The 27,773-nt window shown below is 45.5% G+C and overlaps 1 protein-coding gene across 2 annotated transcripts in view; it reads right to left on the bottom strand.

The window, feature by feature from the left end:
- The window catches only part of SYVN1 (synoviolin 1), a 31,342-nt gene extending 5,140 nt beyond the window's left edge, over positions 1–26,202 (bottom strand). The window contains exons 1-12 of one of the 2 annotated variants that reach the window (XM_066582894.1): positions 26,049–26,202; positions 23,287–23,442; positions 21,515–21,607; positions 19,480–19,632; positions 16,224–16,272; positions 13,626–13,729; positions 9,932–10,058; positions 8,834–8,933; positions 3,954–4,019; positions 3,450–3,566; positions 541–713; positions 310–441 (exon numbers count right to left, since the gene is read on the bottom strand). In XM_066582894.1, the coding sequence (XP_066438991.1) occupies positions 310–441; positions 541–713; positions 3,450–3,566; positions 3,954–4,019; positions 8,834–8,933; positions 9,932–10,058; positions 13,626–13,729; positions 16,224–16,272; positions 19,480–19,632; positions 21,515–21,607; positions 23,287–23,442; positions 26,049–26,057 (1,279 nt within the window). In that variant the 5' untranslated portion in view covers positions 26,058–26,202. Of the gene's footprint in view, positions 1–309; positions 442–540; positions 714–3,449; positions 3,567–3,953; positions 4,020–8,833; positions 8,934–9,931; positions 10,059–13,625; positions 13,730–16,223; positions 16,273–19,479; positions 19,633–21,514; positions 21,608–23,286; positions 23,443–25,692; positions 25,774–26,048 lie in introns of those variants that run through there. The other variant, XM_066582895.1, reaches the window with a different exon arrangement.
- Between the last annotated feature and the right edge of the window lie 1,571 nt (positions 26,203–27,773).

Here is a 27,773-nt window from a genome sequence, read left to right as displayed (position 1 = left end):
CCTATCACACAAGACCTACACCCCTGCACCTCCTTACCACCCCAACCCCGTTTGCTTTCTAATAACTAATTTCCACATGCAATTCTCGTATTGCCTGTGTTTCCCCCATGTCTCATCCCCCACCTTGTAGCTCCTGTACCACCCCTACCCCGTTTGTTTCAAACTGATTGTATATCACATGTAATTGTTGTAGTGTCTTTGTTTCTCCCATGCTTGAAAGCGCTGCGGAATAAGTTGGCGCTATACAAATAAAGATTATAATTATTATATATTCTTTATGCTGGGTTTTGCAAATGACTAGAGCCTTACCAGTGGAGGGTCCAGCGCTTGCTTCTTCAGGGGCATTGGCTCCAGGAGCCCCAGGGACTGGTGGAAAAGGACCAACTGGAGGCCACAGCGGAAACATTCCAGGAGGAAAAGGTGGGAGCATCCCTGGAGGGACTAAAAGGAAATGGAAACCATAGAGTAAACAACTAAACCAATTGACAGAAATCTTTTCAACAAACTATTTCTAGGAATCAATCAAATGGTCTGACTTACAGTTGGGTGGCGGTTGGATAACTGGAGTCTGTTGTGCAGGAGCCGCATGGGGCTGCTGGGCAGGGTCAGGCTGATCTGCAGGTGCCGGAGTCTGGGTTGGCAGAGAAGCTCTGAGGACATCCATTCGACATGTGGGACACGTCTGCTGTCTTTGGAACCAAGAACGCAAACAACTGGAATGGGAAATTAGATTAGCATTTAAATGTAGGCAGACTGAGGGTTACATGAAAACTTAGTAGCTGAAAACACAATTTCTGTTCACCTATACCCCTTAGTAGCGAAGCCCATTTGCGCCTTACTGACCAAGCCAAATTTTGGAAATCTGACATGTGTCACTTTAACATAGAATAAGGCCCAATGTCCACGTGCAGATGTGGACTATAAAATCTGCAAGCGTCTCCCGCAGCTCCAGAAGCCCGTAGGGATGCTTAGCATCCGCAGGGCAAATAAACTCTGTAAGGCCTCATGTCCACGGGGAAAATCAGATCCGCTGCAGATTCTACATGTAGAATCTGCAGCGGGTCCCTCCTGCCCCGCGGACATGAGCGCCGAAAATAAGAATTTAAAAGTATTTACCATCCGGCGCGGGCGGAGAAGATCAGCTGTTCCTCACGGCCGGATCTTCATTTTCGGCCGGCGGATGAATTCCTGACGCCGGCGGCACGTCGCCGGCACGTCGCCGACGTGCCGCGCGCATGCGCCGGGCACATCCGCCGAGCCGAAGCAAGGAAGATGCGGCCGTGAGGAACAGCTGACCTTCCCCGCCCGCGCCGGATGGTAAATACTTTAAATTCCTATTTTAGGTCTCCCGCGGATCCGGACGGCTTCCATAGGCTTCAATAGAAGCCCGCGGGAGCCGTCCCCGCGGGAGACCCGCACGAAAATGGAGCATGGTCCGGATTTTTCCATGCTCCATTTTTTTTAAAATCCCTTTTATTGACGATCCGCGGGTATTTATCTACCCGCGGGTGGTCAATGCATCCCTATGGGATGCGGATCCGCATGCGGGAGATCCGCTGCGGATCCTAAATCCTATTTTGCCCGTGGACATGAGCCCTAAAGGTCACTCTTATCTTTCTCCTCTCTTAAACTCTCTCACTGAGGGGCGAGAGATACAGCACAGGATTAATCCTATGTATTTATTAAACAAGTGACATGGATGGCTGATGGGTATATCACAGCCATCCATGTTAGCACGGACCAATCACTTGCGCAGATCAGAAGAGGTTCTCGGCACTATAGATTGTGTCAGGGGACATCAGGTAAGTATTTTCATAAAACTAGTTGATTTAAAAAAAAAAAAAAACTTTTACGTGATCGCCGTTATCCATTGGATAACGACGATCACGGGCCCAGGGACCATGGTGACATCTCCAGTCGGCTGATCGATCAGATTTCTAATCTCCCGGGCTGATCCAGTCTTTTGCGCATGCGTCACCATTCTTCCTTTGGCATGCATGCACGGAAGACAGCACCAGGTCCTTTCAGGACCAGATCACCGCGAGACATCACAGAGGATCAGGGTGAGTAGTTTCAATTCCCCTCATGGATCTGATCCATAAGGGGAGCGGAAACTAACTTTGACTTTACTTATTTTCTTATACTGTGGCCCCTCATGACAGCTCCATGTTATTGGCCACCTCTGGAAGGGAGCTGTCATGCCAACAGCCCCGCGGCTTCAAACCACAGGGCGAGCGTGTTTTTACAGCCCTATGGATTAAAGCCCAGCCAGGATGTAAAAACACATATGGCTGGTCAGTAAGGGATTAAAGCTTCTTTGCAGCCTATTAGAACACTTGAATGATGTCTGTTACACAATGACAGAAAGACAAAAAAAAAAGCAAGATTGGATTAAAGAAATTCTTTAAATCCAGCATTATTGGGATGCAATAGGTTCAAACATCTAAATTACTGGAAGGTCATTAAAAAAAAAGTATATAGGATTTACATGTAAGGGAGTATTTAGAACCATAAAGAAGACCAACCAAAATAAGATAACATTAAAAAGTGTACCTCTGATTACAGACCACTTTCCATAAAGAAACACTACAAGTGAATACAACATTATGATATATCTTATTAACCCTTTAAAGACCAAGAGCCATAAATATATGGCTCTTGGTCCTGGGCTTTAAGCTAGGCCAATAGTAAATATATAGTGCAGGATTAAAGCTCCTGCAAGCTAGTAGGAGCAGGCAGGGTTCTCGGCTATCAGACACAGCCGAGGACCCAGGGGAGAAGGCAGAAGTGGATTTTAATTGCTTTTGCCCCTTTGTAAAGGCTACATAGTACTCAATGAATGCTGCGTAGAAAATGCATAACCGCACATGCCGACGATCCCTGGCATGTCAGAGCTACAGGATCGAAGCAGACCCCTGAGTAGCTCTGACAGTGACTACTGTCACTATATAGGGAGGTTTTCCCCTGTAATTGTGGCTCCCATGTATGCTACAGTGGAAACCTGTGAAATTTAAGGATTAAAATAAAAAGGTGTGTGGGGGAGTTTGGGGAGGGCCACAGAAAAATAAATTAAGAAAATAAAAATTCTTTAGGACCGACACACCCTGGTCTTTAAAGGAGTTAAGGAAAAAAAGCCAATTTCTCTTTTTAGCAGGCTCCTCTCCTCCTACCCCCACAGATTACATACTCTGAATTCACTGATAATCTCTGTAAACAGGAGCCTGTATGCCGAGATACTGGGTTACAATTGCTGTCTTTATAAAAAAAAGTCTATGGAGAGGAGATCCTGCTCCCCTATCTCTCTAGCACACCCACAGAAGCTACAGCATTAATTACATTGTACAGCAGTACCGAGCAGTGTAACTGTGAATCCAACACTAGGACAAGACTGACGTTATGTAATAGTTCATCTATTATGCATGGCGTTTTTCACATTGTGACTGACTAACCTTGTGTGGAAGATGTGGTTGCAGGGAAGTCTCTTAGCTCCAGTCACCATCTCCTCCCTGCAAATGATACACACATTGTCCATTGCCTGCAGCTCCTCTGGTGTGGCATCTGGATACCTGTAAGTGTGTGTAAATTAGTTAGTTTACATCATTGCTTGCATGGGAGTAACTACCTGTGGATGCATAACCATAAAAAGCAAGAAGTTGGAATATTTTTCCAGCTGTATTTTCAATCATCCTTAGGACAGACCACTGATCTCTAACCAGTGATGGCCTAACCTGCCTATTCTAAATCCAGGAGAAGACCTTTTAATGATACTGGCAGCTGTAGCCAACACAAAGAGGTATTTGCTGAAGATTGACGCATCACCAAGTTTAATCTGAGCTGTATTAATACATCTTCAGAAAAGGGGGGTTGAAGGCAGCCAGAATTTTATCATGTGACTCCATGGCTGATGGGTAAGCAGGCAATTTGGGGCTCTGCGATAGACAATATATACTCACAGAGTGTTCATGTTGCGTATTGCTCTCCTTGACATAATCGCATCAGTGACGGCCTTCTTAAACTGCCTGGAAGGAAACAAAGGAGGAAATAATGGAGAATTCACACAGGAATCAAAATGCACTTCGTATAATAGAAAATATATATAAAAAACTGGAAGACACTAAGGAGAATGCCTCCATGTTGTTCCAGCTGATTGCTTGCTTCATACCATTTTTTTGTAGAGGTTTAGTGACTGCTATTACTACGTTAAAAGGCAGGATTCTCTCTCAGCCAAACATTGCCGAGATGCCAACAGTGTTGATTGTGAAGTGGCCGAGACGACAGAAACAGCTGAGCTATGCAGTTTCTGTAACTCCCATAGAAGTCAAAGAAGATAGGCAAGCAATGTAGCACAGCAAGCTACATTGTTCTGAGTTACGGAAACTGTAACTCATTGTGGTAGGTTGTTGGCTCAACTCCGGTTGACTTCTATGGGAAGTATGTAAACAGTGCAGTGCGATCGGCTATTTGTCTTCCCGACCACCCTGAATGCAGTGACTGGAGGTCACCGGTGGGACCCACATAAAAGTCTGAGATGGGAACATCCCTTTAACTTTTTAAAGATGGTTTTCAGTGTTTTTTCCTCTACTGGTCATGTACAATATTCCAGCCTGCACTAATGTATTTCTTCAGACTTGGCAGAGTGACAGGAATGCTCCATGTGCCAGACTCCAAAACTTGATAAAACAGACTTATGTCAGCCTTATCTTGTCTCACAGTTATCGCAGCTGGCAGTAGAAGGAGATAGGAAGTTGTCCTAAAATGGTAGATTAACAGGTTTTTTTTTCAGATTTGCACCCAAAATATACAACAAGTATACACTATATGGCCTCATATATATAGGCATATTCATTTTCACATTGATGGATTACTCCCAGAGTAATCTGTTACGTCACAGAATGAGTCATGTGACTTGCTGGAGTGCAGAGTGCTCATGATCCAGTTAATGCCATCATGAACAGCCTGTAGAGGGAGGATGTCCTTCAACCCAATCTATTCTAGCCTGCTCCGTACACACCAGCCAGATCACATCATAATAATTGATCACACTGAGAACTGGCTTTATACTTACTTGAAAGCTACATCCTTGCAGATTTTGAATTCATTTCCATGCTACACAACTGTCTTCCAGGATAGACTGCATAAGAGTTTCTGCACTGGGCATCGCCATCATGATGCTCTACTAGCCAGCTTTTGGATGGAGCACAGCCAGCACAATCTAAGGATGCATTGTGGGGTCACCTTGATCAGTAATAGATCCACCGGTATTTCGTTTGGCAAAGCACACCACACTACCGAAGGCTGTCACTAACCAAAACGTCCTTTGAGGCAGTGGGGTTGGCACTCAGGCCAGTTTTCGCCTCTACTTGGGTTAACAATGCCTCTACTGAATGGGCTAAACAATTACACCAAGGTATTCTTTCCAGATCTTACTCTTCAGAAAAATTAGCAGATATGGTGCAGTGTATAGCTCAAGCGGAGAAGTTCACATGCAAAGTTTTTTGGATACAGCCAGACTATTTTCACATCGTTATCCATCAAGGATGCCCATCTTCATTTACCTATCTGTCCAGTGCATCAATTTCTCCACTTTGCCATCCAGTCCAATCATAAATCCAAAGTTCTTCCATTCAGATTGGCCATGGCACCCCGAGTTTTTCCGAAGGTTCTGTTCATGATGGCTTTCCTCCATTTCAAGGGGATAGTAGCTATTCCTCATCTCGACAACATTATGATAAAAGTCTCGACACTGGGTCTCTCCTCAAGCCTGTGGACTATTGACAACGCCAAAACTATTACTACTCCACAAACTCCAAATCCTGTGATCATTCGTCACTGCATGAAGGTTTTGGGGCTGATGGTCTCCTCCTTCAAGGCGATTCCTTTAGGCCCATTTCACACTTGCCCGCTCCAGTGGGCCATTCTCTCGAAGTGAAACAAGTCAATGGCCTCCCTTGATCAGAAGATCTGACTACCTCTGCATATTTAGAGTTCCCATTCTTAGTGGCTCTAGTCCCCACACACCCATTTGGAATGTTCCTTTCAGACCATCCAATGGCAAGTACACACCATGGATGCCGCCTCTATGGCTGGGGGTGGGTTACTTTGAAGAATATTTCAGCGCAAGGAACTTAGACCAGAAAAGAGGCCACACTACCACTAAGTTCAGGCATTTTCTGGTCCTTCCATCACTTCGCAGTACAGTTGACAGGGCTACCAGTTTGGGTCCAAAGAGAAAATGCGACGGCCATCGCGTACATAATTCAGGGCAGGACTCTCAACACCAAAGTAATGGAAGAAGGAGGCAAGATCTTGACTTGGGCCAAAAGATCAACGTCCAGCACTCTTGGCATTGCACATACCAGGAGTACACAATTGGATAGCAAACTTCTTCAGCAGAGAGACAGTTGACCCGGGAGAATGGGATTTTTATCCCAAAGTCTTTTGAATGCTTTGTCGAAGGTGGAGACAGCCAGATGTCAACCTCATGGTGTCCCGAATCAAACACAAGCTGCTAGTTTTTGTGGCCAGGTCTCAGGGCCCTCAAGCAGTGAACACACTAGTAATTCCATGAACAGAATTCCAGTTTCTGTAAGTCATTCCCCCCATTCCCACGACTTCTCAAGAAGATCAAGATGGAAGGCCTTGCGGTGATTCTCATTTCCCCCCATATTGGCCTCGCAAGGCGTGGTACACGGATCTCGTCAACTCTCCGTAGCACCTCCCTCTTTGAGAAGATTTTCTCTTAGAGGGAACCCTCTTCCACTTGAATTTGTCTATGCTTTGTTTAAACAGTGCTGCGGTTAAAGCTGCGGTCTTGAGAGCCCATGGCTTTTCAGAATCGGTTATTCAAACCATGATGAAGGCTAGAAAACCCTCCTTCTCGAATTTATAATTGCGTTTGGAAGAAATTTCTTTCGCTTGTGTGAACAACGCAATTTCCATCCTATGCATTTCTCTTTATCTCACCTTCATTCATTCCTACAAGAGGGTCTGGATATGGGTTTAAGCCTAAGTTCCTTGAAGGGCAAGTATCTGCAGTAACCACAATTTCTAATGCTCACTGGCCTACAAGTCAGTAGTCCTTATGTTTGTACAGGGCAGGGTTGCTCCCACCGCCCCTCCATACCATTCCCCTGTCCCTCCTCAGGACCTTAATGCGCTGCAGTCTCATCCCTTTGTGACGTCACATGAAGTTCCAACTTGTCTGTTGGCCTTGAAGGTGGCCTTTTTTGTAGCGGTCACATCAATCCACCGGGTTTCAGATGTCGCAGCTTTGTCAGCCCAGCCGCCGTTTACAGTATTTCAACAGAATAAGGTCATCCTACACCCTGCTCCTTCCTTCCTAAGTTGGTGTTGGCATTTCACATCAATGAAGACATCATTTTTAGAGATGAGCGAACCTACTCGGCCACGCCCCTTTTTCGCCCGAGCGCCGCGATTTTCGAGTACTTCCGTACTCGGGCGAAAAGATTCGAGGGGGCGCCGTGGGCGAGTGGGGGGGTTGCAGCTAGGAGTGAAGGGGGGGGGGGGGGGGTAGAGGGAGAGAGAGGGCTCCCCCCTGTTCCCCGCTGCAACCCCCGCTCCACCACGCCTCCCCTCGCACCCCCCCGAATCTTTTCACCCGAGTACGGAAGTACTCAAAAATCGCGGTGCTCGATCGAGTAATTACTCGAAATGAGTATGTTCGCTCATCTCTAATCATTTTTCCTTTATTTGGAGACACAGCACGCTTGCTAGAGTACTCTTTGCAGTTGCACATGGTGCTACAACGAGTCATAGTTTTTAACCCTTTCCAATCCACTGTCTGACGTTTTCCAACATTCTGATTGAAGCCTGTACAGCTCCGTTGTCAGAAGAAGTCCGGCAGGGTGCTCTTACTCTATATTACTGGCCGCTCTGTTGTCGGGGCCTCTCTGGCATGTCACAGACTGCAGTACTGGCTCTAGCAAGCAGATGGCATCATTGTATAATGGCAGAAAGAGAAAGCCCCCTAGGAAACCCTGAATCCAAAATTGGATTGCAAAGGGTTATTAGTTTGTTGTCATGTTAAATTGACTGTTATTTTTGGCTGCTCCTACCGCTTGCATACAAACTAGTCAGCTTGACACGTGCAGGATGGGTATAGCTAGGAGGAGGAGCCAACATTTTTTTTGCTTAGTGGCCGCCTCCTCGTGGCAGTAGCTAGACCTACGGTCTTCAGCGGTGTCCCCCAATGAATGAAACGAGAAGAAAGTTACTGTAAGTACAAAAATCTTGTGTTTACTACACGAAAAAAAACAAAAAAACAAAAAGAAAAAAACCCACTGTCTATGTAGCGTTAGCAGCTTGCTTGGCATAACAGTAGACATTTCTTATGATTCCTGGCAGTTTCACACATTCATAATGTGGATCCAGTTTCGTGTCGACAACTTCAAGGTTCCACTGAACCAAATTTAGCTCATCATAGTGTATTCAAAATTTAGTGGATGTGTTTTGAGGTCTTGGTGATGTGTCTCGCATGTAGGTGCTAAAACACGACAAGCTATATTCACGTTCTCAAATCTTTCATCTCCTGACATGGCCCTATAACTGCAGAAGTGAAGGTCCTAGCACTCAGCTCCTCACCAATCAGTAAAAGAGGCTGCAGCTAACTAATTGCTCATAAGATGTATTATTGCTTACTTCATTAGTTTTTAGTCCAATAAACAGTTCACTTTCATCTGATAGAGGTTACTATGGTCTTATGATTACCCCCCAGAATGGTCATCTCTGGGTTCAGACCGTGAAATGGGCACACTATTATAAAATGGCAAACTCTGGAAACCAGTATTTCAGATATTAACTCCACTTCTCTTACCTCATTGCTAGATACATTGGTCGAATCGCAAATAGTGGAAATGTGTGGACTTTAACCATGATTGTCATGAAAGCCATGTAGAGCAAAACTTTTATAAAGCCTGCAACAATGAAAGAATGGAAATAAAAATGGCTTCTCTTAGGAGAAAAAGTACTAACAAAGTGTGGACAACATAATTTCACACAAATCTGTATAATATGGCAGACAAACAAATAGAAAACACTGTACGAGTACTGCCCAGTCTTAATAAATCTTCCCCTGTATTCAGGGCAACGATGCCGAGTCCCATACCCCAGTCCTAATATTCTTGTTGGTGCACAACACACAAACCAATTAAGGACCCGAGAGTAGCCAGGGTCTGGTATAGATTTGTTCCCACATATGAAAAAGATAAGAACACTTATCAAAAAGTAGTGACCACTTGTCTTTACTCTCTGCCAAACTAAGCCGTTATTGCCCTGCTGTGTTGTGCGAACAATAAACTTGCTATTGCTTAAGTAGACTGGTTCCTGGGACTGAGATTCCTACAGTAGGTATATTGGAGTAGCACTATTTCTGGCAGTTATATGACTCATTCAGCATTTATCACCAGTTTTCCCCTTTGCATGCTCCATTTCTAGTTCTCAGTTTTTCTTGAACTGCAGGGTATAAACTATTTGCTATGAGGTCTGCACACAAAGTAGAGCAGATGCTGCTGGCTTTCTCCTATACAGCAGTACTGAACAGTGTAGCTGTGAACCCAGTAGCTTTGAGACAGTAAACCACTATTAGCTAAAGCATTATGTCTATGTGTCTCTATTTCTCTCTGTCTGCTCCTCCTTCATCCCCCTTCCCAAAGGCTTATGGGCAGCTTGTAATCTGATCTGTCAGTGAGCCATTTGGAGTCAATGAATGGGACTCAGCCGGCTACACCAACCCGGGACACTGCACAATGTACATAGCGGTCCGATTCTGGCAATACGGTAGCTCTGTACACTAGAACAGTGACCCATGAAAGCAGCTGATCAAAGTCCCAGGTGGTGGACCACTGTTTATCTGCTATTGAAGACAATCCCTTTAAAAACACAAGTTGTGAAGCAGCCTAGAAGTGGAGCTTACCAGTCAGGAGTTCAGTGTACAACATGTATACTGCTTTATTGTCCCATGGATTCTCGCTTTGAAGATCCACAGAGTGAAGGACGTACTTTATGAAGACTGTGAGGATCATCGTCATGAGTATGGCATACTGGGAAATTAAGGAAATAAATAAGTACGATTAGTAACTGAACAAAGCGAATCTTACACAAGAATAAGGCAATTCCATTTTGCTAGATTTAGAGGACTTCCTATATTCTTTCTTACTTCAGAGCCAAATTAAACCTTGTACAGGCCTTATTACATCTGAAGATATAATAAATCTATATACTTTTTTTCTGGCCCAGCAACGATACATGGCCCAAGTTTTCAAAGACTAACTAGACCATATACAAGAGAGATGACAGGAGGAACCGGCGTGTTGGATTTCAAAATGCCTTGGAGGGGTTTGGCAGCAGCTTATTTCCCTCTCACTATTGAGAAGACATGCACATTTGGCAGTACCAAGTGTACATATGCAAGGTGAAAAAAAAAAAAAAAGAAAAGTCGTAAACAGCTACTAAAAAGGTATTTGGCCACCTTAAAGCACCTGGCAGTAGCAAGAGATCCTTCCCCCAACTTGCAAGGCTCAGGAGGAAGTTACCACCCATGTTCTTTGCAGACTGGCAAACAGTCTTATTCTGTTTACTTTTATCATTTATCTATAGGAGTTGCATTGATCTAAAAGTAGTCAGACCTGATCTTTAACACTTGGAGACATTCTGTGCAAACATTACAGGTCTTCAAACAGAAGCTGGAGAGACATCGGAGATGATCTAATGACCCTGGAGGTCCCTTCCAACTCTACAATTCTGTGATTCAATTTGCACCGCTAAGGGTCCTTTTACACGGGCTCATTGTTGGACACTTAAAGGGGTTGTCCCGAGGCAGCAAGTGGGTCTATACACTTCTGCATGGCCATATTAATGCACTTTGTAATGTACATTAATTATGAGCCATACAGAAGTTATAAAAAGTTTTATACTTACCTGCTCCGTTGCTGGCGTCCTCGTCTCCATGGTGCCGACTAATTTTCGCCCTCCGATGGCCAAATTAGCCGCGCTTGCGCAGTCCGGGTCTTCTCCTCTTCTCTATGGGGCTCCGTGTAGCTCCGTGTAGCTCCGCCCCGTCACGTGCCGATTCCAGCCAATCAGGAGGCTGGAATCGGCAATGGACCGCACAGAAGCCCTGCGGTCCATGAAGACAGAGGATCCCGGCGGCCATCTTCAGCAGGTGAGTATGAAGACGCCGGACCGCCGGGATTCAGGTAAGCGCTGTGCGGGTGGGTTTTTTAACCCCTGCATCGGGGTTGTCTCGCGCCGAACGGGGGGGGGTTTAAAAAAAAAAAAAAAAAGTTTCGGCGCGGGACATCTCCTTTAAGAACCCAACAATTGTCGCAATGATTATCGTTCCTCTGCTTTTACATGGGAGCAATATTTGTTCAGTGAATAGAGGTGGAGTGCCAAAGATCTCTTTCCACCTGCCCGCCTTCATTCACAGTAACCAAGCAGTCGTTTATAGATGAACGACTAGTAATTATTAGGAAATTATAGTACCAGTGTTTCTGATAGCACAATGCACCACACAGCTCTGCTACATGCACGTCTCACACTCACACACAGTTCAGCCCATATTACAGGGATCAGCAGCTGCACAGCACTGGAGATGGAGGACCTGTGATGACGTCACTGCGATGTTCCAAGCCCTGATCACAGGACGGCGATGCTCATCCTGAGTGAATGACTTACATGCTCTGCCCCGATCACGACGGTGACGTCATCAAAGGCCCTTCATCACAAGTGAGGGAGTTACATGCTCCGCCCTTCATCACATGACAGTGACATCATCACAGGTCCTGCATTCTTGTGCAGATTACAGGCGGACTACAACACCCCTGTGGCCTCAGTTGCTATGGAATACTAACAGCTAGCCGGACAGCAGCCGTGTGCGTACAGGACCTGCATTTTAATACCAGCATTATGAAAACAATCAGCTGGTGAATGAGTGTTTGCTTATTTTTTTGGCTACTAGCATATTTAGATAGGCCAATGATTGTCCAAAATGTTCGGGCTCGATCTATGGCCCATGTAAAAAAGCCTTGAATCTCTATTGGGCGAAGATTTGACAAACTCAAGCATCCCAGATGATTGAAATCTCAAAAGAAAAGGACAAAGTAAGATACTTTTTCAGAACACATTTATAACGTTCTACATAAGTTGTATAGCTCTATAGTTCAACTTTTATTTTTCCATTGCCATAGCTGTTAGAAGGCCTGTTTTTTTGGCAGGGCGAGTTGCATTTTTTAAATACTGGTTAAAAATCACAGAGGTGAAAGGGAAAACAAAAGCATATTTTACTGGGAAAAAAAAATGCAATACCTGATAAGGTGCAGAGCAGGCATAATCGCCATAAGGCCGCCACAATGGCCGTAGACCCCAACAAAAAGCAGCAAGCCAGACTATAAACTGGAGGAGCTAAATTGTCCACTGCAGACTTATATGCAGCCACCCACTCAACCCAGATTGGAGAGGAGCGACTGCAGACAACCTAATCGGCAATATGAACGATACCACAGAAGCCAGCCAATAGATGGGTGCGTCCCACAATACAGGTTGCCTGCAGTAGTCTATCAAGCCACGCCTTCAGAAAGCCCCAGGCTGCTATGGCAACTGAACGGCACCATACCATCTCATTGCAGAAGTTTGTGGGGGGGCCATTTGGGAGCACGGATCAGGATCGTTAAATGCCGCTATCAGAACTGACAGCATTTAAAGGCTTGACAGCCATGAGTAGCGTTCACGCGGATGTCGGCAGTTGCAGGTAGGTTTTATCTGTCAAAGACAGCCGACACCCGGTGTCTACGGAGCAGAATTGGCTCTCGATCCATACAAACCCCGCGCAGTCATAACTTAAATATACGCCATATGGCGTTACCATTACCACCCAATCCACAGGATAGGTGATAAATGTATGGTCGCTGGAGGTTTAATTAGTTTTTTTCTTTGTTACTAGAAAGCAATGCATTGTGGGAGCAAAGATAAACACTTTCAGCAAAGCAGTAAAGGCCCTTTTACACAGAACGATCATTGTAAAACAAAATTTAAAAAAATAAATAGATAAATAGTTCAAATGAGTGAAAATGAACGATAATAATTAAGTGTAAACACAGCCGAAGGACGAATGATAAATCGTTCGCTTTTCGTTTCCCTTATGCAGGCATAAAAGAAAAAAAAAAAAAAAAATTATAAAAATCACCACCATTAACTCGTTCACCAATCAGCGGTTTAAATACCGACCGTTTGGTCCCTTTCATTCTCTTATACAGTGAATGTGAACGAGGTCTTCTTTGAACGAGCCAACCATATATCTGCCTGTTTAAACAGGCTGCCTGAGCGAACTCTGACATCGTTCATTCATTCCAATGAGAAATGGGCAAGTCTAACCGGACCCGAATGAATGTTTGTAAAGTGCAGATAAATCACCTGCAGATTTAGAGCCAATCAGATGACCATTATGTGGGCACATTCTAATCTTTGAATCAGGACCACAATTTTCGGTCTGACTGTGGGCCTCTTGATCCAAACTTAAATCACAGGATGCCGTAAGCTTGGGTCATTAGACGCACCGCCATACCGAGGATGTACACAAGTGTCGCCGACAGCGAGGATTGCTTACGTACCTCAAATCCGAACACCAGCTGCACCGAGGCCCCTCTGGTGACCAAACTGTGGTAAGCGTGAGATACAAAGAGAACGTCCAGCACACTCAGGAGCAGCATCAGCGCTAGGAGAAAAGAACAGACACGTAAATATCTATAGAACCGACAGTATAAAGGATTCTAAACCACAAGCATCACCGCCGAGTACAGATGTAGTCATGGATGGCAGAGCCAGCTAGTGTAGGAAGGGTGATGTAATATCCACGTAATGACAACAACCGGTCACACAACTCCAACACCGAGCCAGAAAACAGTTATAGTGAAGGCAGCTGTATGCAAAACATAACGGGCGAGCAAGAGGGGAAGTGATACTGTACAACTACCTGGCGGGAGGAAGAAGAACACGAGCACTCAGCCATGCAGAGACGGCAACAGCCAGGAGAAGGCATGCAATGCTCTAATGATCTACAGGAAGGATTACCGTTTAAAGACAACCAGTCAGCTCTTCTGACACAAAGGTTTTATTAAATGTTTGGATTTCTCCATAGGGCATCTGTCTGAGAACGCCGCATTATGCCATTACTCTATTATTCCTCCTGCACAAAAATATGGATAGACTGGCAACTGGGCGCTACCATTCCCCTGCTTAAAAAGGGATTGTACATACACAATCTGACATTGTCCAATGTGTGCTGACACTGTCAGGCTGTGACAAGGGAAGCAGGTATGGCCAGTTGTCAATTCAGTCATCCAGGAGGAACAGCAGAAAGTTCTAAAAAAGATGCTCCAGAATTGTTATTTTATAGAAGAATACAATTATTCAATAAATGATTTGTCAGGAGTGCCGACAGGGCATCTGTATCTCCTCCCTATCCTGTGCTGTACATAAACAGAGCTAGCACTGATCCCAGACTTTTAATTCTTTAGATGTCGCAGACAATCATGACGGCAGCATCTAAGTGGTTAGACCAAGGCAGGGGGCTCCCTCTGTCACTCCATTAGCCCCTCCACAACTCAGTGAGGAAGAGCCAAAGAGTTTCTGTTGCAGCCGGAAGCTTAATGATGCCCTCTAGGTTTGCCACGTGTTGAGGCCCATTAAGCCCTGCCAGAGGCAAGGTCCAATAAGTTGGCTGACACAGGCCTAATACACTCCACTACATAAGCAAAGCAATATATTATGTAAGTGATCAAAGAATTGCACATTCAACTCTCCTTCCAGGACTAAAATATTGAGAAAGTTTTGTAGAAAGAAAAATAAAATGCATTGCAGTGTAAAAAATAAAAAAACCTTTAAGTAGAGAACACAAAATCACAATAAGGGCTTATTTACACAAGCGTATATCGGTCGGGTTTTCATGCCCGGCCAATATACGCTCCATCTAAGCAGTTCCCTACCCACTCCTATTGCTGGCTATGGACAAGAGGTGGGAGCTAAGCTCTGCCCCAACCACTCATTGCAAACTGCTCATAGGGGAGGCGAGAGGCAGAGAGCTGCTGAGTGAGAGGAAAGGGGGTGTGTGGCAGGAGGGGTGTGTGGAATTGCTTAGATGAAAGCGTATATCGGCCGGCCGAGATACACTCGTGTAAATAAGCCCTTAGGGAGGATTTAGAATGAGGGATGTAAAAACAAAAACCACACTGAATATATCAATTACATTTAAATAACATAAATAAAATGTATGTATGTATGTATGTATGTATGTATGTATGTATCCCATATGGTGAACACCCAAGAGTAAAAATCTCAGAATTGCTGCACCTTCCCCAATCATTTCTCCCAGGTTAATAAATGTTAATCAAAATTATATGGACCCCAAAAAGGTAGCATTGATAAAAAACAAAAAACACCTAACCCCTAAAGGACCAGGATGTTCCTAACACCTAACCCCTAAGGCCTCATGTCCACGGGGAAAATCAGGCCCGCTACGGATTCTACATGGGGAATCTGCAGCGGGTCCCTCCTGCCCCGCGGACATGAGCGCTGAAAATAGGAATTTAAAAGAATTTACTCATCCGGAGCGGGCGGGGAAAGTCTTCTCTTTTATTGACCATCCGCGGGTATTTATCTACCCCGCGGGTGGTCAATGCATCCCTATGGGGTGCGGATCCGCGGGCAGGAGAAGAGTTAAAATCCGCAGCAGATTTTAATTCTTCTTTTGCCCGTGGACATGAGGCCTAAAAGACCAGACACTTTTTAGGGATTTTACCCATGTGGTGGTTTCATATGTGTATATGTATAGTTTTTTTTTGTTTGTTTTTTTTAAATAAAAGAAACCTGTATGTCACGGAAAAAGAAAAAAAAAAAAAAAGAAAAAAATAAAAAAAAAGCAGAAATAATTCTGGTAGCTGAAGTAGTATATATTATATCTTCATCTACCAGAATTATTTCTGCTGCATTTTTTTCTTTTTCCGTGACATATAGGTCTTAATTAAAAAAGGGAAAAAAAAAAAAACCAAAAACACAAAACAGACACATATGAAACCACCACATGGGTAAAATCCCTAAAAAGTGTCTGGTCTTTTAGGAGCAAAGCAGCCTGGGCCCTAAGGGGTTAAGTTAACAAACAGTAAGCTGGCAGAATGTACATACATAAATCACCAAGTATACGTGACACTTACCAAGAATACGGAAGTGGAATAACCAGGAAATGTTTGGACTGCGCTCCATCTGTATTGGAGTAAACAGAAATAATCTGTATGCCACTACGTACAAGCTGATATATGAAGTCACCGCTTCCAGTAGCCTTCAGTTATAGGCAGAGCATAAGTGATCAAACTCGATTCTTCTATTATTTAGAAGGCACACTCCCCCATTTGGTTGGCATGAAGCATGGAGTCATGCAACTGCACGTAAGGCAAAAGAGAAACAAGGCTGCCACCCAACATCCAGCGAGTATCGGGCACAGGTCCTATGCCAATTAATAAGATTTGCTAGGTGTCAGACCGTTGACTTAGGAACAGTCCTTCCAGTGTGCATTAGAGTCTCTCCAAGCTTGTTGTCAGATCAGGTGGGAGTGTATGCATGCACAACACCTTTAGGCTCACACGGGACGGATTTGCTGCGGAAATCCACCTGTGGCTCCTAATCCCAGGATTAGCCAGCCATGTGGACGAGATTTTGCAAAAATCTCGTCCACATAAGGCAGCCAATCCGTCGCAGCAAAGCCAGGAGGAATCGGCAATGCAGAGTGGAACTGACAGCTGCAGCATGTCAATTCTTTTTTCCGTTGCGTCCTCACTAACGATGAGCCAGCGTACTCGGAAAAGCACTACTCGCTCGAGTAATTTGCTTTATCCGAGTATCGCTGTGCTCGGGTCTGAAGATTCGGGTGCCGGCACGGAGCGGGGAGCTGCAGGGGAGAGCGGGGAGGAACGGAGGGGAGATCTTTCTCTCCTTCTCTCCCGCCCGCTCTCACCTGCTCCCCGCTGCGACTCACCTGTCAGCCGCAGCGGCACCCGAATCTTCAGGGACGAGCACAGCGATACTCGGATAAAGCAAATTACTCGAGCGAGTAGTGCTTTTCCGAGTACGCTCGCTCATCTCTAGTCCTCACTCCTCTATATGGGGAGAGAAAGCCACAACGGAATGCCGGCGGCCAAACCGCTCCAAAACCTGCGTTAAAATGTTGCGGGTTTTGAAGCTGCCGCTCTCCCGCGGAAATCTTGCGGCTTGTCGGTGCAGCCAAGCCGTTAGGTTTCCACAGAATTTCCGTCACATGGGAACCCAGCCTTAGGCAGAGGAGATAAGAAATGCCAGATGTGCATAGTGCCCACTTATCTTCCGGTATGCGCAAAAAAAAAAAAAAAAAAACCATAGGAAAAAGAATCCATCCCTTAGCCCCTTAAGGACCAAGCACGGTAAATTTAGGGCGCTTGGTCCTGGGCTTTAATCCCTTCGATCACCAAAAAACGGCACAGGATTAAAGCTCCTGCGATCAAGCAGGTGCAAGTCGGCTTCTCATCCATTAGCCACAGCTGAGGATCCGGAGGAGGGAGGAGCGATTTTTAACCACTTTTGCCTTCCCCTTTCTGGGGTACATAGCGCTCAATGAGCTCTATGTACCAAGAAGTGAAAGTGGAAGGGTTCTCGTGACTGCCGGGTGCCCACTGTTACAGCAGAACTGCAGGGTCCTTTTCTAAAAATAAAAAAAAATTTAAAAAAAGCCAAAACTAAAAAAAATCAATAAAAAAAAAAAAATTGGCCCCCGTATGTTACAGGTAAAACAACACAGCAAAAATAATTTTGGTAGCTGAAGGCAAAAAAAAAATAAGGCAGTAAAACCACCACATGGGTAAAATCCCTAAAAAGTGTCTGGTCCTTAAGGTACAGAACAGTCTCAAAGACAACCCCTGTGTATAGGCTACAGCAGGGCACAGGGATATAACAGATGGGTCCCCCATTCTGGCAGACCCATGCCGTAGCTGAACAGCCCTTCATGGAAATGAAAGGTCAAATGTAATTTCTCCTGTAAATAACCGCAGGGGTTAGAGAAGCCATCTTCATTGTATGGGAGGATTAAAGGGATTTTCCAGGCAAGTAATATTGATGATCGATGCTTAGGATGGGTAATTAAGAGTTGATCAGCGGGGATCTGCAGCTAAGGATCCCCAGTGATCAGCTGACCACCCGGCCCGCTGTCAATGCAGCAAGCCTAACGTCGTCATCAGGAGTCAGAGCAGGAAGGCTAATAGACAGCTTTTCTCCCACTGAATCAATGGCAGCGAAGCAAAGTATTAGACTTTCTGCTCCAATCTTGATGACAACATATAGCCCCACTGCACTGACAGCAAGCCGGGTGATCAGCTGATCGCAGGGGATCCTGAGAGTTGGATCCTCTGACTATTGATGACCTACACTGAGAATAGATCATTAATAGTATTTGCTCAGAAAACCCCCAAGTGTCTGGCCCGCCCAATAGATATCAGATGACTTGCAAATTCCGCTTAAGTACTACACTGGATAATTACATATATCCTAACTTGTGAAGTGAAAAAAAAATAAATATAAATATACATTCCTTATGGAAGTTGTATCAAGACTGCAAGTTATTCTCTATCCATAGGATAGGGAATAAGTGGCTGATCGGTGGGGTCTCACTGCTGATCTTGAGATCAAGGGTCCCATGTCACTTGCCCTCCTCACTGCGGGGTTACAGCACCCTCCCCACACTGTGAAGATGACTGAATGGAGTGCTGGTTGTACAAGTGAACCATTCACTTTCACTAGGGCTGTGGAGATACCCGAGTGGCACCCACTCAAGCATTTACGTCAGTCCCATTGAAATGAATGGCGTGCTAACCGCGCATGCTCGGAAGTCCTGTTCTGGAGATTGGTGGGGATATCCATAGTCCACCAATCAACAGGTTATCCCCCATCCTGTGGATAGTGGATAACTTGCAATCTTGGTACAACCCTTAGGCCTCATGTCCACGGGGAAAATCAGATCCGCTGCGGATGCACTGTCATTGTCTTTTATTTTTCATGCAGGAGATCAATTGAGCTGTGTGCTCTATGAGCTCCCGCACGCATGATCCGCACTAAAATGGAGCATGTACATTTTTTTTCATGCTCCAGGAATTCTTTTTAATTACCATCCGCGGGTATTTATCTACCCGCGGGTGGTCAATGCATTCCTATGGGGCGCGGATCCGCGTGTGGGAAAAACGCTGCGGATTTTAATTCTTATTTTCCCCGTGGACATGAGCCCTAAGTGTAAATTGGAAGGACTTTCAAGCTAAGACAGCCCCTAAGAAGCTGGGGTAAACAAACATAATATTTTATAACAATGGACGTAACTATGATGACTTTTGGTAACTGATCACTTTCCTGCCGTTACATTTGTGAACTGAAGAAGATGATAAAGGTGTTTCTTACAAAATCCACACGATCCTCGGCCAACCAGTGGAAACATTTCAGAAACAACAAGAGGGTGAAGAGGGCCACAAATCGTGGGCTGAAGTCATCCCGGAACACGGTGAAGGCCAGACAGGTCTCTGTGACAGCATACCAGGAGCGCTCCAGGAGGTGCTGCGAGCAGGATGAGGAACACAGTATTACTAAGCATGACCGACGGACATGTACACAACACGCAAGAGAAACACAGAAGTCAGTACTCTGGGTACCACAAATAATTCACACTAAGTGGCATCTAAACCCCATAACAGAAGCCGTCAAGTCCAAGGCGGTGCGGATTATTGCAACAATTTTCTATGTTGGAACATCAATGCTTCCAAAATAGAAAATGAAGCAATTTCGCAAAAAAAAAGTCTTTAATTCAAAACTATCATTTTGTGTCTACAGTTCCTATACAGAGCTATGCATCTCCATGGTTACAGTCGGCAGACAAAGCCCCTGTGTTGTCTGATCCAGTATCCATTACCCCCTTCCATCTTCGCCCTACTTCTTGTGAGCATACTTTTGGGAAGGGAGATCTGACTTCAAGATCACATTGTACACAAATGTGTTTGTATGTATAGCCGAGGAATAGATTATTTAACCCCGTAACGCCACAGGACGAACGTTTACGTCATGGCAAGGTGGTAGTAAACACAACAGCATGTAAACTTACGTCCTGTGGATGGTGCGAGCTAAGAAGTCAGACGCACAATTCCGCAGTGGGAGCCGGCTGTGACTGATAGCTGGCCTCTCGCTGCAACAACAGGGATCGATGAGAACACCAATCCCCCTTACGTGCTGTGATCAATGCAGATCGTGGCATGCAAAGGGTTCACGCTCCCTCTGTGATGTCATCGGCCCTATGCAAGCAGACACCCTACATTGATTGCTATTGTGAGCCGGCTTCCATTGAAGCCAGTGGAAGCAGTCCGCCCCGCAACCTTTCCACAACTATTGCGAAAAGGTTGTGGGATGCGCGTCATAATCTGTACTGCACATGTGCACCGGCCGGCGCATCCGCAGCACAGGTTAGAAGACAGTGGACAGGTTTGCACCGGCTGGGCACAGGGTTGGATTTCGTTGCGGGACCCCGCATGCGGCATCTAACCAGGCTGTGTGCAGGCGGTCTTAGCCTTCATCCTCTGGTTGCTGGGTCATGTGCGGACTGAAATCCTTAGCCTTCACCCTCTGGCCCTGCAAGCTGCCTTCTTTCCAGGATGATGGAGGCTCAGTAGAACACTCAGGCGCAATTTCACATAAAGTCAAGATATCAGATTAATTCACTTAATGACCGTTTGGCTAGAACCACACATGCGGGGTTTTTTTTTTTAAGTGGACTCAAAACAAATGGGAAATATATAGGAAGGATTTGTCTTTTCTGCCCAATTCCCTTCTGGCTTTGGCTCACGTATGTTTTCAGCCTCAGACTCACACAGGTGTAACAGATCCCTATGATCCGGTTAGTTTCGGTCATTAGACACACAGTCTGGCTGGGATTTGCAACTGCATTATACTTATGTGAAACTGGCCTTAGGCTAAGTTCACATGGGCGAGCACAATATTGGACCGTGAAACTCCGCCCGATATCGCGTTCACCAATGCGAGTGTGGAGCAGTTGTGCGTCAAAAACGCCTCCCATCACTTCAGGGGAGTAGTGATCCTCCGGCACGGCAAGCGTTCCCTATGCACCTTGCACGCCGTGTGATGCGTTTTCTGTCCCCACTGAAAAACAACGGGCAAGGCATTCGAGGGAACGCCCAAAGATAGGACATGACGCGATTTTTTTCCAACACACGCTCATATACAAGACCCTGTTCAAAAGAATGCTGCTCATACTAATGTGAGATATGCGCAAAGCACAAATCTCACACCGTTTTCTCAGTCACATTAAAGCGGCCTTAGATGTGTGACCATATTTATTAGACTGCATAACAATTACTGGAAAAAGTTCGATCCAAACAAAACTTCAGCATGCAGAGAGCACAAATCCTACAACTCCAGCCACACAGCTTACCTCCATCTCAGCCGCTCGCAGCTGCCCAAAAAACACTTTGCCCATGAACTTTCCTAGGAGGAAGACGAGGACAAACGCTTGTATGTAAAGCACCTGAGGGAACAGATAAAACTGCGAGTGTGATCAAGAGTTTTGCAGTTTTCGAATATCCTTCATGCATTCGTTTTCAGGGTTTCTGCCTGCAGTCATTGACTAGAAGTCTTCATTGTATATCTCTGGAGCAGGAACGTCTGTCCTGGTTATGTGATAGACACATCCTTGCAGGGCGGATGACACTTCATTAGCGCTAAGTTCTGTAGATCACATGACCAGGACTGATGTTCATACTCCGAATTTAAAATGATTGTTCTTCGTTACACACCCCAAACAAAAATATTCAAAACTAAGAGGAATTGACGAGTTATCAAGTCTGCTGGACTGTGTGTAAAAACCCTCAACACTATAAGTTATTAACCCCTACACGCCAAGATATTACATATATCTTAATTAATATGTTGTGAGCTCGAGAGCCAAATCTGCAACATACACAACCAGTGTCAACTGTGAAAGACAGCGGAGCCATAACAGCCGCGATCAGAGTTCACGTTGATCATTGCTGTATACCCTTTAAATGCCGCTGTCAATTCTGATTGGGGTATTTAAATGGCTTGATCAAAGGCCCAGAACAGCCCTCCTGTAATGATACTGCCGGGTTCTGTAGGGTGTGATAACAGACAGGGGTCTGCAGAGCTGCCAAGAATTGCTGCGTATTAGGACATGCCTGTGATTTGTCTTAATGCAATGCCAGCAGAAATACCATATACTACAATACTGCGGAATATGGTGAAAAAATGATTGCAAAAACATATTATATATTTCCCTCCGCTTACAAGTTCTTCATTACTTTATATGGTAAATTACAAATAGTACCATTGAAAAATACAACTTGACCTGCAAAAAAAAAAAAAAACCCTCAGACTACTACATCAATGGAAAAAATTACTTATGATTTTTTGGAACAAAATGAAGAAACAAAGAATAAATACATAAAAGTCTGCGTCCCTAAGGCCTCATGTCCACGGGCGGGAGCCCGCAGCGGAATCCCACCCTGCCCGCAGCAAGAGGAAATTACTTATCCATCCGGATCCTCTGTGTGGTTGCGTGGGTCTTCCATCTACTCCACTGCGGATGTGTAGGCGGGCGCACCGCCGCATATGTATAGTGCTTTCCCACGGGATCTGCAGCTCATTTTCAGTTTCAGCTGCAGGCGGGCCGCGAATCGGACGGTTTCCATGGACTTTAAGGGAAGGTGTCTGTGTGGGACCCGCAGCAAAATGGAGCATGCTGCGATTTGTGTTCCAGACCAAAAGGTCCGCAAATCTAAATCCGCATGCTTAACCCTTTGCAGTCCAATTTTGGATTCAGGGTTTCCTAGGGGGCCTTCTCCTTCTGCCATTATAGAATAGTGCCGTCTGCTGGCTAGAGCCAGTACTGCAGTATGTGACATGCCGGAGAGGCCCCAGACAACAGAGCGGCAAGCAAAATACAGTAAAAATACCCTGCCGGACGTCTTCCAACATCGGAGCTTCTATCAGAATGTCTTCAGACGTCAGACAGTGGATTGGAAAGGGTTTAATTCAGCTGCGGACACCCATGATTGTCTATGGGCGGATTGAACTGCGGATCGTCGGCAATTCAATTCCACCAGTGGACATGGGGCCTAAGGGGGTGAAGGTTTCTTGTTGGTTCGTTTCTGCGGTTCCAACTAGAATTATTCCATTGCATCTACTCACAGCCATGCTGGGACTTGACTTGGTCAGATACACAACTGTTGGGTAGAACTGGTGCTTGAGGTAATAAGCATGGGCCACCACCGCAGCCGTAAGTGCCAGGCTAGCACTCGTCATCACTGCTGTCCTCATCTTGACGGTCGACGGCGGGGCAGGACCCTGTACAGAGCGAGAAACGGAATACGTTATGTATTCTAAGTACAACAAGACTTAGTTAGAAGTTTATTTAAAGCCAAACAAACCAGAAGTTACATGCAGTCGTAGGTTTATAGAAGTAATCTGCGTACGTGCCCAACTGTTATCACCGCCACCAGTTCTGCACAGAGCAAGTGATCTAATCATATCTAGTAATGAGCAACTATAGATGTGTCACATGTCCAAGACTCTTATACAGCGTCCTTCCGGTCCTCAATGATCACTTTGACTATTTTATTAAATTACAGCACCCCTTCTAAGCATATATTCTCACATCCTAATGCCAGCTGCAGATGGTTAAACACGTATAGTTTTTGACCATATGGCACATGAAAATACACCTCACGTGGGTTGTGGACTGGGTGGGGGGGGTGGAAATCTAACAACACCTAACAACAGAAAATGATTAAATAATACATTACGTGTGTAATTAAATTCCACACTGCTCCAGCCGGTCTGGCTTTACTTTGCTGGACCAACGTTGCGCCGCACATCTATGTGACCATTACAACTAATCATGGCCGCAGCAGTCTTGTGCCGGACATGTAGGCTACTGATTGTCTGCAGCGGTACAACATCACATTGGTCCAGCCGAGCAAACAAAGAGCGGTGGGGACTCCCAGCACCCAGACGAGTATTGGTTACTTTTTATTGGATCACATTCCCTGCTGTTAGACAAGTTTTCGAACTCTTGGACAACCACTTTAAGACCTGGTCACTTCCCTAGAGAGATGCTGATCATTGGGCATCCCTGCTTGACCTTCAGTGATCAGCGGTGATCTGTGGGGGAATCCATCAATTTTCTGGCAACATTTTTACAAGAAAAGAGAAGCATTATCCAATGCCCATCAAAGTCAACGAGCTGCCCATGGACAAGCATAGCAGCCCCAATGTGAATGTATGCGGGATGCCGATGAACACTCATGGCACCCATATGCCATTTATGTATCACAGTCGCCTAGTCCCTTTCTATTGTAAAGGACATGTTACACAAATGGCATACGAGAATATATATATAGTATGGCGGCACTCCAATGCACAGCAGTCAGCATCACGATACACTGTGATATAATTCAGCATTTACCAGCAGAAACTACATAGGAATAGCTGAAGTAGTCAGTAGTTCGTGCTGCGACAACTCTAGTTTCGCCGACGCACGAGGCCCTCGCACCTGCAGGATACATCTGCTAACATCTACCTCCACAACTAACCACAATGTGTTTGATTTCCTATATTTAGCTTCATCTTTCAAGATCTGCTCCTCCGTTCTATGCAACCGCCTTGTACCAAACTCATCAGATACAGTCTACCATATCCTTCCACCATATCCTTCCCTTATATAATATTAAAAGAAAAAAAAAAAAAATCACGAGATATTACTAAAACTGACATAATAACAAAATATCCACAATCAACTCTAATCAGTGAAGATGAAACCCCTCTGCAGCCGAGCCCGTTACTGGTGCAGCTGAACACATAGCAGGATCATCAGAGAGCGATCAAAATAAAATGACATCTCCGCACGGCATTTTGTGCCGATCAGTTACATTACGAGATACTGTGTATCTATGTCAGGTCTGGCAGAGAACTGGCATCTAATGTATCCAGACAGCCTCCGGTCTATAGACACCCCTATGGCGTTATGTCACACACCAGCTCCATACACAACGCACTTCCTTAAGTCTTTCCCGGCGGCGGGCGTCACGTGGAAGAAATGCTGCACGGCAAATCCCTGATGCAACAGACTGACATACTAGTAAGTTCCCCCATATGTTCCTTTATGTGCTTTTTGCACCAGCGCAGTCCAACAAATATAATCCATGAACTTAGTTGCATTCCAGCAATCACCTCCAAAAGTGCTGAAATCACAGCGATCAGCATCCTGACTACAGAGCACCCCCAAAAAAGTTTCCTACATAACTTTCTAAAGTTTGCAGACAACTCCGATCCCAACAGGTAAGAAGCGCCTGCATGCCTGCCAGCCGCCACTAAATATCACACATCCATAACTAACAGCAGGGGCTAATTAACAATGTCTATGACCATTACACTTAGAAGAGATGAAATCCATTCTAATTAGCACTAATTACCCTGCACACCCACTGCCAGCCTCCCCAGCACCTCCTGTGTTACCCTCCACTACTGCCTGGCAGGGCATGCCCTCCCCCTGACTGCCCCCTGTGAGGAGCACTAAGCACACACAACCAGCATTACCCCGGCCAGTGCCAGATGATCCGTGCTCTTCCCAGCTGTTGCTGTCACTAACAGCCCACAATAGGAAGAGGTTAAGTCTACAGACACCTCACTTCCGCTTGGAATCATCCATTAGCACCACAGTGAGGGGGGAACATAAACATGATTACGATTACACATATACATATCATTGGAGAGGTGGAGATTTTGCGTACGTAATAATCTATTAAATATCTATAAAATATCCGTCTTTATAACTATGAAAAACTGTCCTATTTTACGTACCTTTACACCTCTTTTTGCAATGGTATGCTCCATTCAGTGTCTTATTGCATGAAAGGAGCGTACCACCTAAACGTTTGCAGAGGGGGGTTTACCTGAAACATTGGTAACGGCTGCAGGCAGAGGCTGGATCGTGTGATAGAATTACGCCGAGGCTGCCGGCATCCACAGTGAAGCTTTAGAAGTGCAGTTTGTTGGCTCTGCTTTGCTGACAGCTTTCCTTGACCGTGGCCGCCCGTGATTGGTTGGCTTGGGAATAGCTGCGCCAATAAGAAAAAAGATAGAGGCTGGAGAAGCTGACGCGGACCAATGGGCGAGGGCAGGTTTTCACTGGTTGCTAAGCAGAAAAAGAGGCTTATGATGCCCAAACTGTACGGAATGTGTCATGTTACGGCGGTTTACAGTATTCGGTGATGTTGTCGGGTCGCTGACAATGTAGTCAGTAACTCTAAGAAATACACGGGTAACATATAGTTAACCCCTTCATGACACGGCCCTTTTTTCCCCCATTTTCGTTTTTTCCTCCATCCTTTTAAAAAATCGTAACTCCTTTATTTATTTATCAATGTCGCTGTATGAGGGCTTGTTTTTTGCGGAACGAGTATTTTTCAATGGTGCTTTTTAATGTACCATATAATGTACTGAAAAACTTTTAAAAAATTCTAAGTGGAGCAAAATAAAAAAACTTAAATTCCACCATCTTTCAGTGCGTCTTCTTTCTACGGCGCACAAACCGCAACACAAATCACATGATAATTTTATTCTATGGGTCGGTACGCTTACTACGATACCAAACATAGGCCGCCTGCACACGGGCGGAAATCCCGCGGCGGTATTTCCCGCGGGATTTCCGCCACTGAAAGTTTGCATAGGAGTGCATTACAATACGCACTCCTATGCAGACGGCCGCGGTTTGGCCGCGCGAAATCTCGCGCGGCAAACAAACCGCGGCATGTCCTATTTTTGTGCGGGGCTCGCACTCACCCGGCCGCCGGCTCCGGTCTGCGCATGCGCCGGCTGCGTGGCAGCCGGCACATGAAAGAGCCGGGGCCGCCAGGCGCAGGCGAGTACGCGCTCGTCTCTGCAGGCTCTCGGGTCGGGTCCCGCGGCGAGAATTCTCGCTGCCGGATCCGACCCGCTCGTCTGCAGGCAGCCATATACTGTAGGTTTTTTTTGTTTTTTGCTGTAGTCCTTTTTTTTTTTTTCAAAGATATTTAATTTTTTAAAATTATTTTCTGCCGCCATCTTCTGCGCACACCAACTTTTTTATTTATCCGTCGACACACTTGTGCAAGGGCTCGGTTTTTGCGAGACGTCCAGGAGTTTCCGTTGGAATACATTCGACTTTTTGATCTCTTTTTATTGCATTTTTTCTTGAGAACAGGGGGACCAAAAAAAGCGCATTTTTTTTTCTGACGACGCTCATCGCGCGGGGTAAATAATGCGTTAGGGTGCATTCAGACGACCGTATATCGTCCGGGTATTCACGCCGGCCGATATACTGCGTCCCTCTCTGCCGGGGGGAGGAGGCTGGAAGAGCCGGGAGCAGTGCACTGGGAATGGCTTGATAGGCAGTCTTCCATGACAGCCCTGGGGCCTTTTAGAACGCCCCCGTCTGCCATGACACCCGCACGGCTCCCTGCGATTTTATTGTTTGGGGGATTTAAATGCCGCTGTCAGAATTGACAGCAGCATTTAAAGGGTTAACAGCTGCTGCCGCTGGGTGACGGCTGTGAGAAACAGCCAGCGCCCGTGTTGTATGATTGGAGATTGTTACGCAATTTCCCTTCCTACATACCCTGACGCTGCAGGACGTAAAT

The sequence above is a fragment of the Eleutherodactylus coqui genome, chromosome 11 (assembly GCF_035609145.1).
Source record: "Eleutherodactylus coqui strain aEleCoq1 chromosome 11, aEleCoq1.hap1, whole genome shotgun sequence".
Lineage (NCBI taxonomy): Eukaryota > Metazoa > Chordata > Amphibia > Anura > Eleutherodactylidae > Eleutherodactylus > Eleutherodactylus coqui.
Note: the sequence above shows the minus strand (reverse complement) of the source record. Positions and strands in the feature narration are given on the sequence as shown.